This window comes from Ursus arctos, unplaced genomic scaffold, assembly GCF_023065955.2.
Source record: "Ursus arctos isolate Adak ecotype North America unplaced genomic scaffold, UrsArc2.0 scaffold_18, whole genome shotgun sequence".
NCBI classification, from domain to species: Eukaryota; Metazoa; Chordata; class Mammalia; order Carnivora; family Ursidae; genus Ursus; species Ursus arctos.
The window spans coordinates 59,011,523-59,025,125 of record NW_026622852.1 but is presented as its reverse complement, the minus strand read 5'-3'; the positions used below and the strand labels follow the sequence as shown (position 1 = coordinate 59,025,125).

Here is a 13,603-nt window from a genome sequence, read left to right as displayed (position 1 = left end):
TGGCTGTCCGCACCTTGACCTCGGACTCTGGCCTCCAGAGCTGGGAGGAGTGAATTCTGTGGTGATAAAGCTCCCAGTCCGTGGCCCCAGGACACTGGCACGTGTGCTCGGACGCTACCATCCCAGAAGGCAGGGGGAGGGTTGGGTTTGCAGAAGCGGATCCACGCCTGTCCAGCTTCCTCCCACTGCACCCCGTGCCACCCCCCTGCGCCCCGCCCCGCCATGAAGCTCACGCACCGGAAGGCCTGGGTGGGTTCCTCTACTTCTTGTATTTGAAACAGTTATCTGTGAAGACAGAGCTGGCTCGCAGACGGGGCCTCACTGGGGTCTCCACCCCCAGCCCTGAGAGCCTGGGGCTCCCCAGGACACCCCTGCCCCACGTCCCCCGGCCCAGGGCTGCTGGTGTGGAAGGCAGTGGGACCTACTTTGGTTGCTCAGGCTGATGATGTTCTGAGGACCCAGCCCGTACTTTCTGCAGACTTTTTCAAATCTCTTCAGGAAGCTGGGACTCAGGTCCTGCACCCGTCCTGAGAACAGAGCAGCAGGGGCTGGGGTTCCTTGCTGCTGGCTCGGGACGATGTGCAGAGGAGGTCTCAGGGGGACTTGGGCAGTGCCGAGGCTGAAGGGGGGTGCCCTGGGCAGAGACGGGGGCCGTGCCACGTGGAGGGTCCCCCACACTCCACCATGTGACTTGACCGTGGGTAGACTGGCAGGTGGCAGCCTCGGTGTGCGGCCAGAGCCCCACCGGATAGGGCCTGTTTTCAGAGGAGGGGTCCCCGAGGGGCCTGGCCAGTCTCCCCCGGCAGACAGGAGGGCCAGGTGGTGGTACCGTAGAGTGCCAGCACGTTGGTCTCTGTCCCGTTCCTGGTGTTCCGGAGATGGAAGGTCACGTACAGGGTGTAGTCGGTCTCTGACAGCCACACCTTATTGTCGCCCTCATCTGCGTGGAGACGCGGCTCAGAGCGGCCCCCCGGCCCCCGTGGGTTATGCGCTGGCTGTGCTGTGTGGCCGTAGGCGTGGGTGCTGGGCGGGTGGCCTTTGGCGGGAGGAGGGGTGACACCCCAGCGGAGGTCCCTGGGCAGCGTCGGCGGAGCGGTGCACGCCCCCTCCCCTGAGCCCCACACTGGCACGCCGGCCTCCCCAGGACCGGGGCCGGGACCTTCCCGAGGGCCATGTGCCGGGCCGGTCCTCTCACGGCACGGTCAAGCTGTCACGAGGCCCCAATCCGCTAAGTCAGAGCTCACCAGGAGATGGCCGAGGCCCCGAGGGACGGGACCGCACCGCCTCCAGCCGGGGAAGATCCCCTTGTACTCACAGCTGATTGTGTACTCCCCGTCCTTGTCCGTCCTGTCACAGACCACGGCCACCTGCACGCACTCCCCCTGCACCCTGAAACCAGCTGGGGTGATGCTGGACAGCTGGCCTGCACCCCGAGCACGACCCCAGGGGGCCGCCTTGCCCTCTCGCTGTATGGGGTGGTGTGGGAGGGACACCCGTCCTCCCCAGTCCCAGCCGAGACGGACGGCACTCACATGAAATAGAAATGGAACTTCAGTCCGCCGTCTTTCAAGCTTTCAATCTTCCGTATGAAGACCCTCAGGTCCCCATTTTCCTCGATCCGCTTCATGTCATCCGAGGCCATGGACACAGAATACCAGACTCCTGAAACCTGTAGACAAGGCCCCGATGGGCGGGGAGCCTGGGTTGCAGCCCTGGGACTTCTTGGTGCCTCCTTCCTGGGGCCGGGCCCCTGGGTGTATGGCTCCCAACCAGGGTCCTCCCCTCCCTGCCCTCCCAGGGTCCTCCCTGCCCTCGCAGCATCCCCTCTGCCCACCTAGAGTCCTCCTTGCCCTCCCAGAGATCCCCGCAGCCGTCACAGCTCGGGGAGGAGAAGCAAGCCCTCCAGGAGCCGTGTCCTCCTCCCAGGTCAGAGACCCCAGATGGAGGGAAGGCCCAGACTCCCGACCCCAGACCCACCTTAGCCATGTTATAGTTCTTCCGCACAATGGCTCGGGGGTTGAGCTCCTGGGCAGAGACCAGGCTCAGCCCCAGGCTCAGCAGGAGTAGTGCCATTCCCCCTAGTGGATGCCTCACCCGCGGCCCACCACCCTTATATCCCTTTCTGCCCTGTGGTTTCCGCCCCTCTGCCCCCAGCACTGCCTGTCCTCCCCACTCATCCTCCGCATGCTGGGAAGACGGCCAAAGGCCACTGCCGCTGCCACCACCTCCCCCCATCTCGGATGTCCTGGAGCCAATGGTGGGCTCACCCTGCAATCTGCTAGGACAGAGTGTCCGTCTGGGTCAGAAACGCAAGGGGAGGTCAGGTCAGGCCGGTGGGGGGAGGGTGGCTGGAGGGACCCTGGGCTGGAACCACCCCCCCTCAGGCTGCAGGGGCCCCGGATGACGCTGGGGCCTCCCTGGCCTCTCCGAGCTGCTGGAGGCGGGCAGCAGACTGCCCCTAGGGCTCCCTCCCCTGCCTGGGCCCGGGCGTCCGGATTTGAGAACATTCAGGTGCCCAGGCAGCCATGCGTGCGGGACACTGTGTGGGCCATCCTGGCCTTGAGGATGTCACTGAATTTGGAGGGAAGGTGCAGGGAGCCCTGTAAGTGATGAATCCCAGGGGAGGGGACATGAGGCGGCCCCAGTGGTGGGGCCAGAACGAGAGAGGCCCCCTGCGGCCTCCGCCTCCCCCCACTGCCCTTGCGCTAGGCCTGCCTGGGCTGCCTCCCCAACTGGACACTCCGTCGAGGTTCTGCTCCGCAAATGCTGGACAGAAATACGAAATAATTCAAAACTGATCTTGACTTTCAGGTAAAGGTGGCATCATGGAGGCCTGTGGAGAGATGAGGCGGTCCAGGTGCAAGGGCGTCCTTGGCGACTTCGAGGAGCGAGCCCGCCAGGTCACTCTCCCCCAGGGCCGGGCATTGGGCGGTGGCTCGGGGCGGGTCGCTTCCCGCCTTGTCTGCTCTCCCTGGGGGCTGGGGGCTCCACGCTAGGGGCCTTCTGAGAACCCCAGGCCTGCGGCAGGAGGGGGCCTTCCCTGCGGCCGAGCGTGCAGAAACAGGTGTGAACAGCCGGGGGCGCTGTGGGGAGGCGCGGGCCCAAGGGGAGAAGCATCCGCGTGAGCACAGAGGCGTCTGGAAGCCACGGAGCGCCAGGGATGCCGCCGGCCCGAGGTGGGGGGGTGTGCACCTGCTGTGACACCTGCTGCCCGTGCTTCGCGCCCCCTTGGCTGTGCGGACACGTCTGTGTGGTTTGAAGCCAGTCAGTCTGTGGCCGTTTGTTATGTAGCCTCAGGAAGCCCAGGCACCGTGCATCATGCTAGGCTCTCACTAATATCGTGAATTTTCAAAGGGGAGGAGTAAGGAAAGGTGCATGTTACAACCACAGATCATGGTGGTGGGATCCCGCGTGCTATGATCTGACGGGCCGGACAGCTTGACCACGTGCGGTGTCTACAGTCAGAACGGTGAGTGCGGCAGGGGCGGGCTGGAAAGCACCAGACGGGCTGCGCCCTGCGGCCCTGAACCAGATCAGCCGCCACGGCGGGACAAGGGAAGGAGAGGGCACGCTGTCTGTCACAGGCGTGAACACACTCTCCGCTCAAGACACCTCCCCGCGAGGGTCAGTGGCTAGAAAGCAAGGAGGGGACAACAGAGGAGACGAGAAGCAGAAGAGCATTTAGAAATATCCTTTACATTTAAAAAAAAGATGTCATTTATTCATTTAGCGAGAGAGTGAGCACATGAGCAGGGGGACGAGCAGAGCGGGAGGGAGAGGATCTCAAGCAGACTCCCCGTGGAGCACGGAGCCCGACGTGGGGCTCGATCTCACGACCCTGAGATCATGACCTGAGCCGAAACCAGAGGCAGCTGCCACCCGGGCGCCCCGTCCTTTACGTTTCAAATGGGACAAATGGGGCAGCGACGAGAAGCCCCCCCCCCCCCAGCAGATGCATCATTATGACTGAGACTTCCTGACGTCTGCATCATCAAAGGGCCTGCTGACGTCACCACCCGCAGAGCAGGGGACAGCGTCCGGCCTGTGGCCTCACGAAGACCCACAGACAATGCTTGGGAAGCACCCAGCTTGTCCCTTACGTCGCCCCCGGCCAGGTAAAGGGACTCTTCAGGAGGGATGTGGACAGTTTGAGTGACTATGGGGATGATGTCACCAGGGCATTGAATTTATTTAAGGGGGGGTCTGCCGCCTGTCGCGGGGTGTGAAAACCATGCCCCGTGGCACTGTCTGCAGCAGACTGTCCAATACAAGTAGACGTGGGCTGCATTTGCAACGTCTGGTTTTCTCGAAGCCACAGTATAAAAGGTCGAAGAAACAAGTGGAAGCTCAGTAGGTCTGGACTGTTCTGATTCCAAGATCTCATCCGTCTGCAGTTATTAAGGAGATTTCATTCTTTTCTTTCATTCTGCATCTGCCTTCAGAACCCAGGCAGTGTGCTTTGGGCACCCCCAGGACCTCTCACATCAGAGCAGCCACGTTTCGTGTGCTCGAGAGCCGCACGTGGCTGGTGGCCCCTGAGCGGGGCAGTGCAGATCGGAGCCTCCTGCCCGCTAGCCCAGGGCTCGGGAATGAAGCGCCAGAGACCTCCGCTTTGCTTCAACACCTAACCCTGCAGCCCTGGGGCCAGAAATCCCAGGGTAAGCTCGGGGGTCTGGCCGGAGCCCAGAGTTCCACGTTAGAGCTTCGTGCCTGTGATTTAGGTTGTAAGCCCTGTTTACAGCATCGGCCTAAGAGGGAGCTCATAGCTTTTATTTAAACCACCGCAGTCTTGGGGTACATGAGCCATCTTGCTATTGTGGGAGGAAAGAGAACAAAAAGGCTACTTTGGGGCCTGTCACGCCTCCTACTCCAGGAAGCCCTCCTCCTCACGGCAGCCGGGTAGTGGGGAGATTTGGTGCATTTCTTCCCTGTGGTCCGGGCGGAGCTGCACGAGGCATGGCCGGAGGGTCAGAGGCTGTGCGCTCCCAGTCCCGCGAGGGGCGCCCGGTGCCCGAGAGCGCCAGCTGCGTGGAGGTCCCCGCCCAAGCCTCCTTCCCCTTCCAGACGTAGGAGCTTTGGCTGGTGTCCCAAGGTCTGCCACCTAGACGTTGTAAATCCGTGGCGGGAAGGTGGCAAACATGGAACTGTTCACTGTTTAAAATCTGCTGCTCTCTGCTCTTCCCTCCAGGAGACCATGAACTGCAAGAGAAAGATGCTGTTACTGATTTCATGTGTCTTATACTACGTGCTGCTTGAGTATCATTTCAGGTAAACATAAAATACTGTGAGTCTTGACCGCAGTGATGGGCAGAGAGTCCGTGAAGTGCTGGGCTTGGTGCAGACGTTACTAACACCCTCGAAAGTGACCAGACCTGCCCTTCTCTCTGTGGGACACAGCGACGTGTACCAACTTGAATTCGGTCCTCTGTGAATGTGTAACATGATTTCGGAGGGCACAGCGGGAGCCAAAGCCCTGCTCTCGGGGAGCTTTCCACTCCAGATGGAGCGGGCAGACGATCGCAGTGTGGGCACTGTCCGCGTTTACATAACAAAAGCCATGAAGGAAAAGGGGAGCGAGGTGAGGGACAGCACGGGTTGCTCGTCTGGACAAACGGGAACGGCCCGAGCAGCCGCGGGGCAGCAGGTGTGCCCCGGGGCGGCCCGCGGTTGACCCGTGAGAATTCTCTCCTATAGGAAAACTCCAGGTCTCGCCTTCTCTCCCACTCCGCACGACCTTCTAGTGAGCCGGCGGTCTTCCCAAGTGCTGTTTGGAAAGCAGCCATATTGTGAGAAATAACGTCTTTAAGAACGAAGCCGTCACGAAACGCGTGTCTGATAAAAGGCTTGTAACCGAATAAGGGAAGAACTCTTGCAGCTCGACAGCGAGGACACAACCTAAGGAGAACACGGGCGCAATCCGAGCAGACAGCTCACCGGAAGGTACACAGAGAGCAGACGGGCTCTGGGTGATTCGTCAGTGCCTGGTTGCCGGTCAGAGCAATGAGACACCACCACGTGCCCGTGAGAATGACCCCAGCCCGGAGCCTTGCCGACACCACACGCGGGCGAGGCCGCGGGGCAGCGGGACTCTCGTTCGTGCCTGGGGCCACGCAACATGGGGCAGCCTCGTCGAAGACACTTTGGCCGCTTCTTACAGAACTACATAGTCTTTCCGACGATGTAGCAATCGTGTTCTTATTTATCTGGGGCGGGGGGTGGGGGGGTGGCTAAAAACATACACCCAGCACCAACCTACCCAAGGTGTTTCTAGAAGCTTCCTTCGTGATTGCCCTCCAGTGGGTGAGTGGGTAAATCAGGCGTGGTGCGTCCAGACACGGGGATACCGTTCGCACGAGCCGTGAACACACGGAGGAAACTTCCATGCACGTCACTGAGTGAAGGAGACCAGCCTGCAAAGGCCACACGCGGCATCTTGGACTCCGTTGAACGGGAGTCCTGAATTTTGTCTGGCAAACCTCCCTACAGAAGGGGCATCAGCTGGCAAGAGGGTTTGTTGTGGGAAGGCCTGCAGACTGAGAGCAAAGGGGCGGGAGCCAGGCGGGTTCCCACGGCGACAGAGAAACCGGAGATCGAAAACCCTGCCCGCAACCCGGAAGTCAGCTTTCCTGCCCATCGGCCGTGAGACCGGCGTGCGTGCGTGCGTACGTGTGTGGTAGGTCCAGGGCTGGTGGTGGTGTTCAGAGAACAGACAGGACACGAGAGGACAGTCTCACACAGCAAGGCTTACTGTCCCCCGGAGCCCACGGGGAATCCAGGAGGGACCGCATGACCGTGTGACGGTTTGCTTCCCTGGGGTCAGCAGACGGTGGGTTTCGTGGGATCGGCAACCTCGGCCTGCACTGCAAGCAGCTGGGCGCGTGAGCACGGGGTGTGCGGAAGGGGTGGGCGTGTGGCACGGAGCTGGGTGCCCTTGGCCCGCCACGTGACAACAGTCGTCCGCGCCCTGCAAGCTCAGCCCCTCACGCACATGCCCAGGACGAGGCCGACTCCGCTGTGGGTCGAGCGCCTCCCTCCAGGCCGATGGTTTCCTTAGGTCAGGATCCCCTCTTCAACCAGATGCATTTTTCACGCCTCCATCGCTCCATGGGACCCCAGGATCTGTGACCCCAGCATTCTAAAAAAAGGCCACTTTGGGGGCACCCGGGTGGTTCAGTTGGTGAAACGTCCGACTCCTGATCTCAGCTCAGGTCTTGATCTCGGGGGGCGTGGGTCTGAGCCCCGCGTTGGGCTCCATATTGGATGTGGAGCCTGGTTATAAATAAACACATAAATGGCCACTTTTTAGCAAGCTCCCCGCTTGTCACTTCACAATTTTAGTGAAGATTGTGGGGGCAATCTGGAGTTTGACAGCCTAGCCCTGGGGAATCCAACAATGAAATCGGGGCGCGCTCGCCGTTCTTCCCTTACCCACAGCGCGTCCCAGCGCGATGGAAGCAAGTTGCCTGATCTTGTTAGAGCACAACAAAACTCGAGGTGACTCGTGTGTTTAGAAGAGAGTTAAAGACGGGCGCCCGAGTCTTCCTCCAGCCCGTCTCCGTTAACCGCGGCAGAGCCGCTCGGGCGGTCAATGAGGGCGTCAGGCCTGCCGTCTCGGTGCACAGCCTCTAATCTGGGCCTACTGGGGGTTTTGTAAATCCTCCCAGCACCCTGCCCACAAGCCCTTTCTCGCCGTCCCCCCTCTGGCCGTCGCCTCGTCCGCCGCACCTCTTCCCTGACCACCGGTTCCCCTCCTGACCCGGAGAGGTAGCTCCTCTCCAAGTGTCGCCCTGACCCCCAGACCGGGTGGAATGTACCATTTATGCAGCCAGAGCCCTGTCCCTGCCATCGGGCCCGACCGCTGGGCACCGCTGGGGCCGCCTCCCCAGCTCCCCGAGGGCAGCACGCGGGCTGTCTGTCCACAGCTGTAGGCCAGCACCGGCCGGCGCCTGCCCTGCCACGGGGGCTTGGGAATCTCGGCTGAACACACAGATGACTCGTAATAACTTGGTTTTCTCTTTGCACCCAGGGATGAAGTGGAAGAACTGCGGCTCTCAGACTGGTTTAATCCTAGGTGAGAAGAGACACGTCTGCTCACACTAACAATGGTGCTCGGTGTGGAGCGAGTGGTGTTTCACCCCATGATAGTGGCCCTGGGAGGCTTCGGGGCCTGGAGTTTTCATGTTTAGGGCTGTTCATACTCACACGGTCTCCTTGGCTTGACCTTCTTGGTTTCGTCAGTGACAGACTCTCTTTGGAGGTGGTTGGAGAACACTGGGATGGCTGCTGTCGATTTGGGGACCGCACTGGGGAGACCCCCGTCTGGAATGGCCGCGTGGTATCCGGCCTTACGGTCATGCACCATAATCCACTCAACCAGCTCCTACTGGTTGTAGATTGTCTGTGGTTTGGGGCTTTTGCAAGTGTGGTTTCAGTGACTAACCTTGTACATAGGTCTCTTCACACTGTCGTGTGACCTGATCTGTGGGACAAATCCCCCGACAGAGTTGCTCGGTGAAAGAGGCAGGCGTTTATAACTCGGACGTAGGTCCTTGAACTTCCCTTCAATAATTGTGCCATTTTGGTTTCTCAGGTACAGTGGATGAACGGAGACATCAGAAAATCATTTATTCTAGGCAAAACCGCTAGTTTAAAATATCCCAAGTCCACGGGCAAGTCCGTAATGACTCCTGCGCTTGCGGGTAGTGTAGTATGTTCATCATTCCTTTGTATTTGATCTTCGCGATGCTTTCCTCACATAGGCATGTATGTTGAATAGACCTCAGCTTCTGAGATGAATCACATCCATGATCCATGACGCCATCCTCGTTGGTTCACGCAGAGCCTGTTTGTGTTATTTATGAGTTTGCCTGCTTGCTGATTTTAATGCAACAAAAATTCTAATGTGCATCCAGCTTCGTGTCCTTTCCCGTCCCTTTACCCTGTCCCCTGACTCTCCTGGGACTTACGTGTTCTCTCGACACTGTCAGATTCCCCCGAATTTTGCACATCACCGTAGCTCATTTTGGACAGCTATGTGGAAATACACGAGTTTATCCGCCAGCTGTCCTGCTGAGCACATGGGTCATTTCTGCGCTTTGCTGGCATCATTCTGACGCATGTCACCCGGCACACATGTGCAGCAGCCTCACCAGGCTGGAGGTGGAGCCCCTGGGGGGCAGGGTGCTGGACTGTCCAGCCCAGAAGATCGTGCCCGGCGTTTTCCAAAGCTGGTGCCTGATGTCAGTCCCCAGAGTTCTTGCTTTATGCTGCCTGGTGCTGCCAACAAAACAGGCTGCCTGGAAACGTTTGGCACTTCCTCAAAAAGTTAGCCATGAAATTACAAGACGACCCAGAAATTTCACCTCTAGGTATGTATCTGAGAGAATTAAAAATATATGTTTACAGAAAATCTTGCAGAGAAGTGTTCATAGCAATACAGTTGATAACAGCTGAGAAATGTAAACAACCAAAATGTCTATAGGCTGATGAGTGAATAAACAAAATCTGTGCCATGTAATATTATTTAGCCATAAAAGGAATGAAGTACTGATTCATGCTACAATATAGAACCCCCCTGGAAACTGGGGAGGTGAAAGAAGCCAGGCACAAAAGACCACATATGGCATGAGTCCATTTATATGAAATTCCCAGGATAAGCAAAGACAGACACCGAGAGCAAGTAGATGAGCTGCTGCCGGGGGCTGCAGGGCGTGACTTATTTGTAGTGGGTACAGTGGTGTCTCAAAATACTTCATTTTCTTGGGAGCAACTGTAAATGGCATTGTGTTTTTAATTTCAGTTTCTGCATGCTCCTTGTTAGTAGATGGAAGTGAGATTAAATTTAGTGTGTGCTGATCTCGTATCATCCTGTGACCTTGCTGACTTCACTTATTAGTTCTTGGAGATCTTTTGGCAGATTTTGTAGGATTTTGTATGTAGGCAAGTCTTCTGTAAACAGGGACATTGTTACTTTTTCCTTTCCAGTCCAGTGCTTCATTTCCTTTTCTTGCCTTATTGCAATGGCTAGAATTCACACAACTCTGTTGAATAAGAGTTGGTGAGGGCATCCGTGCCTTCTTCCCAGTTTTAGGGAGAAAGCATGCAGTCTTTCATCATTAAGTATGATGTGAGCCATGGGAATTTTGTGGATCCTCTTTATCCAGTTTAGGTAATTCCCCTCTATTCCTATTTTTCTGGGAATTTGTCTTTCTCTTTTTTCATTATGAATGGTTGTTGGACTTGGTCTAATTTTTTTTTCTGTGTTGATACGGGCATCTGACTGTTCTTCAGTTTCTTGGAATGGTGGGTGCATCACATGATTTTCAAAAGTTGAACCAGCCTTGCATGTTTTAAGTTCTGTTGTTACTGGAAGCAAACCTAATGTCTCTGTCCCTTTCTGGACTCGTCTTTTTATTTCTGGTGCATGGCACTGACGGACGTAATGTGAGAAGGAGAGGTTTAAAGAAAAGTGTCTTCTTGATCTCCTAGGGAGAGGGGGGAGAGAGAAGAGGAGGGGGAAGGAGAACAGAAGGACTTAGGGAGATGTGGGGAGGTGGAGGCACTGTGCTTGCAGCACTGGCTTCAGATGGTATCAGAGGGTGCTCTGACTCCAGGCTGCCTACATCTAAGCTGAGTGGAGCTCAGAGAAGGCGGCCCCTGGGCTCAAAGGCAGGCAGCCTGGTGACAAAGGCATCAATTGCTGGGTCTCGCATACCGACCCACGTGTGTTAGCTCTGTGGTATTAGGCAGCTCACTCACCCAACCTATGCCTCTCTTTCCCCACACCAAGAACAAGGACCAAAATAGTGCTTATTACGTAGTACACAGGACACTGCAACGATTGGGTGAGCTGCTTAAGCCACCTCGACCCAGTGCCTGGCACACGTAAGTGCTCTAAGCGTCAGGTGGCCTCTGCTGAGGTCGTAGTAAAGACAGGGCCTGCTTTACTTGCTTCTCCTTTGTTTAACAGAAAACGCCCTGACGTTGTAACGACCACAGGCTGGCTTGCTCCGGTTATATGGGAAGGCACTTTCGATAGGCAGGTGCTGGAAGACTACTACGGAGCACAGAACCTCACCGTAGGCTTGGCTGTCCTTGCTCCTGGCAGGTAAGTGCGAACGAGCACGCGGGGACCTTCTTTCTCCGGAAGCTGCCCGAAGGTACCCATGAATGTTGTATCTGGCTGCTCCGTACAAAACCGGGACGTGGTTTTCTCCTGGCTTAGGAGGGTCATTCGTGCTGCCCGAAGGTACCCATGAATGTTGTATCTGGCTGTTCCGTACAAAACCGGGACGTGGTTTTCTCCTGGCTTAGGAGGGTCATTCGTGCCCCTCGGCTGTCTCTCCTGACATTGTTTAGCTCACGGTTCCTTTCTTTCCAACTGTTGTTTCAGAACATTAACGGGTTTTCTCAGACCCCCCGGTTCACTACATCCTGTCTTACTAACCAGTGCAGTCGGAACTGCAGACCTGACCTGCCTACCCTTACCCGCGGGGGTCCCGCAGCATCGGTGACTCGTCCGTTAGACAACACGTGTGCTGTCACGTGTCCCTCTCCTGAAAGTGTTCAGGGAGCGTCGCCCTCTGTGCGTGTGTGTGTTTTGCAGGATTGCAGATCAGCACCTGGAGCTGTTCGTGCGATCGGCCAGTGAGCACTTCATGACCGGCCACAGAGTTGTCTTCTACATCCTGGTGGATGCCGTCCGCAGGCGGCCCCACCTGCAGCCGGGGCCTCTGCAGACATTCCAGGTGTTCAGCGTCGGAGGAAATGGCCGGGACGACTTCCACCTCACGCACATGAAGAACTTAGCTGCGCACATAGAAAGGCACATTCAGGACGAAGTTGACTTTCTCTTCAGCATGACGGCCAATAGGGTCTTCCACAATGACTTTGGGGTGGAGACCCTGGGCACGTCCGTGGCTCAGCTCCATGCCTGGTGGTACTTTAAAGACACGGAGGACCTCCCTTACGAGAGGAGACCCGGATCAGCGGCGTGCATCCCGTTGGGACAGGGGGACTTCTACTATGACGGCACGGTCGTTGGTGGCACGCCCCTGGAGATGTTGAATTTCATCAACGAATATCTGGACGGGGTTATTCGCGACAAGGAAAACGGGCTGAACAGCACCTACGAAAGACACCTGAACAAGTACTTTGTCATCCACAAGCCCTCCAAGCTGCTGTCTCCGGAGTACAGCTGGGACATGGCGCTGTGGCCCCCGGGACAGGTTTGGTTGGTCAAGGCAGCGCAGTGCTCCCAGACGGGCTTCTGACTCGCCGGCCCCTCCTGCGACCGACCGCGTAGCCGCGGATTCCTGAGCACAGAGGGCGGCCTAAAGCTCTCCTGGTTTCCGGGGGCGTAAGCGTTGACGCCATCCGTAGGAAAGTTTCTCCTTTCAGTTTTGAACCGTCCAGTTTGGTCCATGCAGGATACGGAATAAAAGTGATTATTTAATGTTCAATCGCAGTGATGCTGGGATCTATACATGGTAGAGAGCCGGCTCGTCATTCAGGAGGCAAAAAATGATTTCTTTTTTAATGGAGAAAGATTGCAGTTTGGAAAAATATATATACACACAAATGGGCAAAGGAATAAAATAAAGGGAAAACAATGAATGTTCATCAGCTCACTCGTAGAATGTGTGACGTGCCCCCGTCCTGGGGTGCGCGGCTGTGTCTAATCCCCGCGAATAGTCTCTGTCCAGCATGTGAAGGACGCAGGTGACCTGCAGGCTTCCTACCAAACGCACACCTGTCTTCTGTCGTTACAGAGACGGGCGGTCATTATTTTTAAAGCTGCAGCACGTGGATTCATGATAAAGGAAGTACGCCCTGCGCTGTGCGGCGGAGGCAGTCGCCGGGGGCAGCGAGGCGTGGGAAGTACTTGGGGAAGTCAGAGTTGTGTCCCGAAGCAGCCGGTGGCGCCGCATGGCACAGGAGACCGCTCACGGCCTTGCTTTTGCAAGTCAGAAGCGCTAAAATCAAGGAGGGGGACGGGGCTGGCGGGGGCAGCGCGGTGGCCCAGGAGGGGGAGCCGCTTCCCATGGGAGGGGACAGGCCGCCGTGGCGGGGAGCACAGCGGCCGTCTGTTTAGGGCAGGGAGGGCTTTGAGAGTCCCTGGGAGGGCAGAGGGGCAGAAGGGTCCTTCGTGGGACAGTAGCCAGCGTTGGTCAGTGTCACGCCTGTGTCACGTCCCCAGCGCTGCAGCTCATGGGTTCCTGGACACAGGGTCCCCACAGGGTAGTCACAGTAAATGAGGTCACAAGGTGGGTCCCGATCCAAGCGAACTGGGGACCTGGTGGGACAGGAGCTCAGGACACACAGACACAGAAGGACGAGCGGCCCTGCTGCGCTGGCACCTCGGACGCCGGCCTCCAGGAGGTGGGAAGACGCTTCTGATGTTCAAGCCGCCCGTCTGTGGGGCCATGTCGCGGCCGCCAGAGGGAACACGGCCGCGAGCATTCCCCAGACAGCAAGTGAGACAGTAAAATCCCAAGGACCACTGACCCTAGCTTCCTGGAAAGCAGGCTGGGGGCGGGGCTCCACCTGGGGCCGAGCCCCGGGGCCCCCATCGTGTCACGCCACCCCCCCTGCCATCCATCCT

At 57.6% G+C, this 13,603-nt stretch overlaps 2 protein-coding genes across 2 annotated transcripts; one reads left to right on the top strand and one right to left on the bottom strand.

Moving 5' to 3' along the window:
• Positions 1-434: 434 nt before the first annotated feature.
• Positions 435-2,073, bottom strand: LOC123001874 (epididymal-specific lipocalin-9-like). Its single transcript, XM_044389528.2, has 5 exons — positions 1,978-2,073; positions 1,533-1,669; positions 1,316-1,389; positions 830-940; positions 435-490 (listed from the first exon to the last, which is right to left on the bottom strand). The coding sequence occupies exons 1-5, from the start codon at positions 2,071-2,073 to the stop codon at positions 435-437; spliced, it is 474 nt and encodes a 157-aa protein (XP_044245463.1).
• Positions 2,074-5,194: 3,121 nt separating this feature from the next.
• Positions 5,195-12,272, top strand: GLT6D1 (glycosyltransferase 6 domain containing 1). The gene is made up of 4 exons (XM_044389527.2): positions 5,195-5,268; positions 8,027-8,071; positions 10,970-11,107; positions 11,606-12,272. The coding sequence occupies exons 1-4, from the start codon at positions 5,195-5,197 to the stop codon at positions 12,270-12,272; spliced, it is 924 nt and encodes a 307-aa protein (XP_044245462.1).
• Positions 12,273-13,603: the final 1,331 nt, after the last annotated feature.

Bases quoted from the DNA above. Each gene is read 5' to 3' on its own strand.
- LOC123001874 (XM_044389528.2), bottom strand. From the start codon at position 2,073: ATGGCACTACTCCTGCTGAGCCTGGGGCTGAGCCTGGTCTCTGCCCAG. The intron at 1,390-1,532 runs GTGAGTGCCGTC...AGCTGGTTTCAG, and splicing joins AAGTTCCATTTCTATTTCAT to GGTGCAGGGGGAGTGCGTGC. The intron at 491-829 runs GTACCACCACCT...CTTCCTGAAGAG, and splicing joins CAACGTGCTGGCACTCTACG to ATTTGAAAAAGTCTGCAGAA.
- GLT6D1 (XM_044389527.2), top strand. From the start codon at position 5,195: ATGAACTGCAAGAGAAAGATGCTGTTACTGATTTCATGTGTCTTATAC. The intron at 5,269-8,026 runs GTAAACATAAAA...CTTTGCACCCAG, and splicing joins CTGCTTGAGTATCATTTCAG to GGATGAAGTGGAAGAACTGC. The intron at 8,072-10,969 runs GTGAGAAGAGAC...TTTGTTTAACAG, and splicing joins TCAGACTGGTTTAATCCTAG to AAAACGCCCTGACGTTGTAA.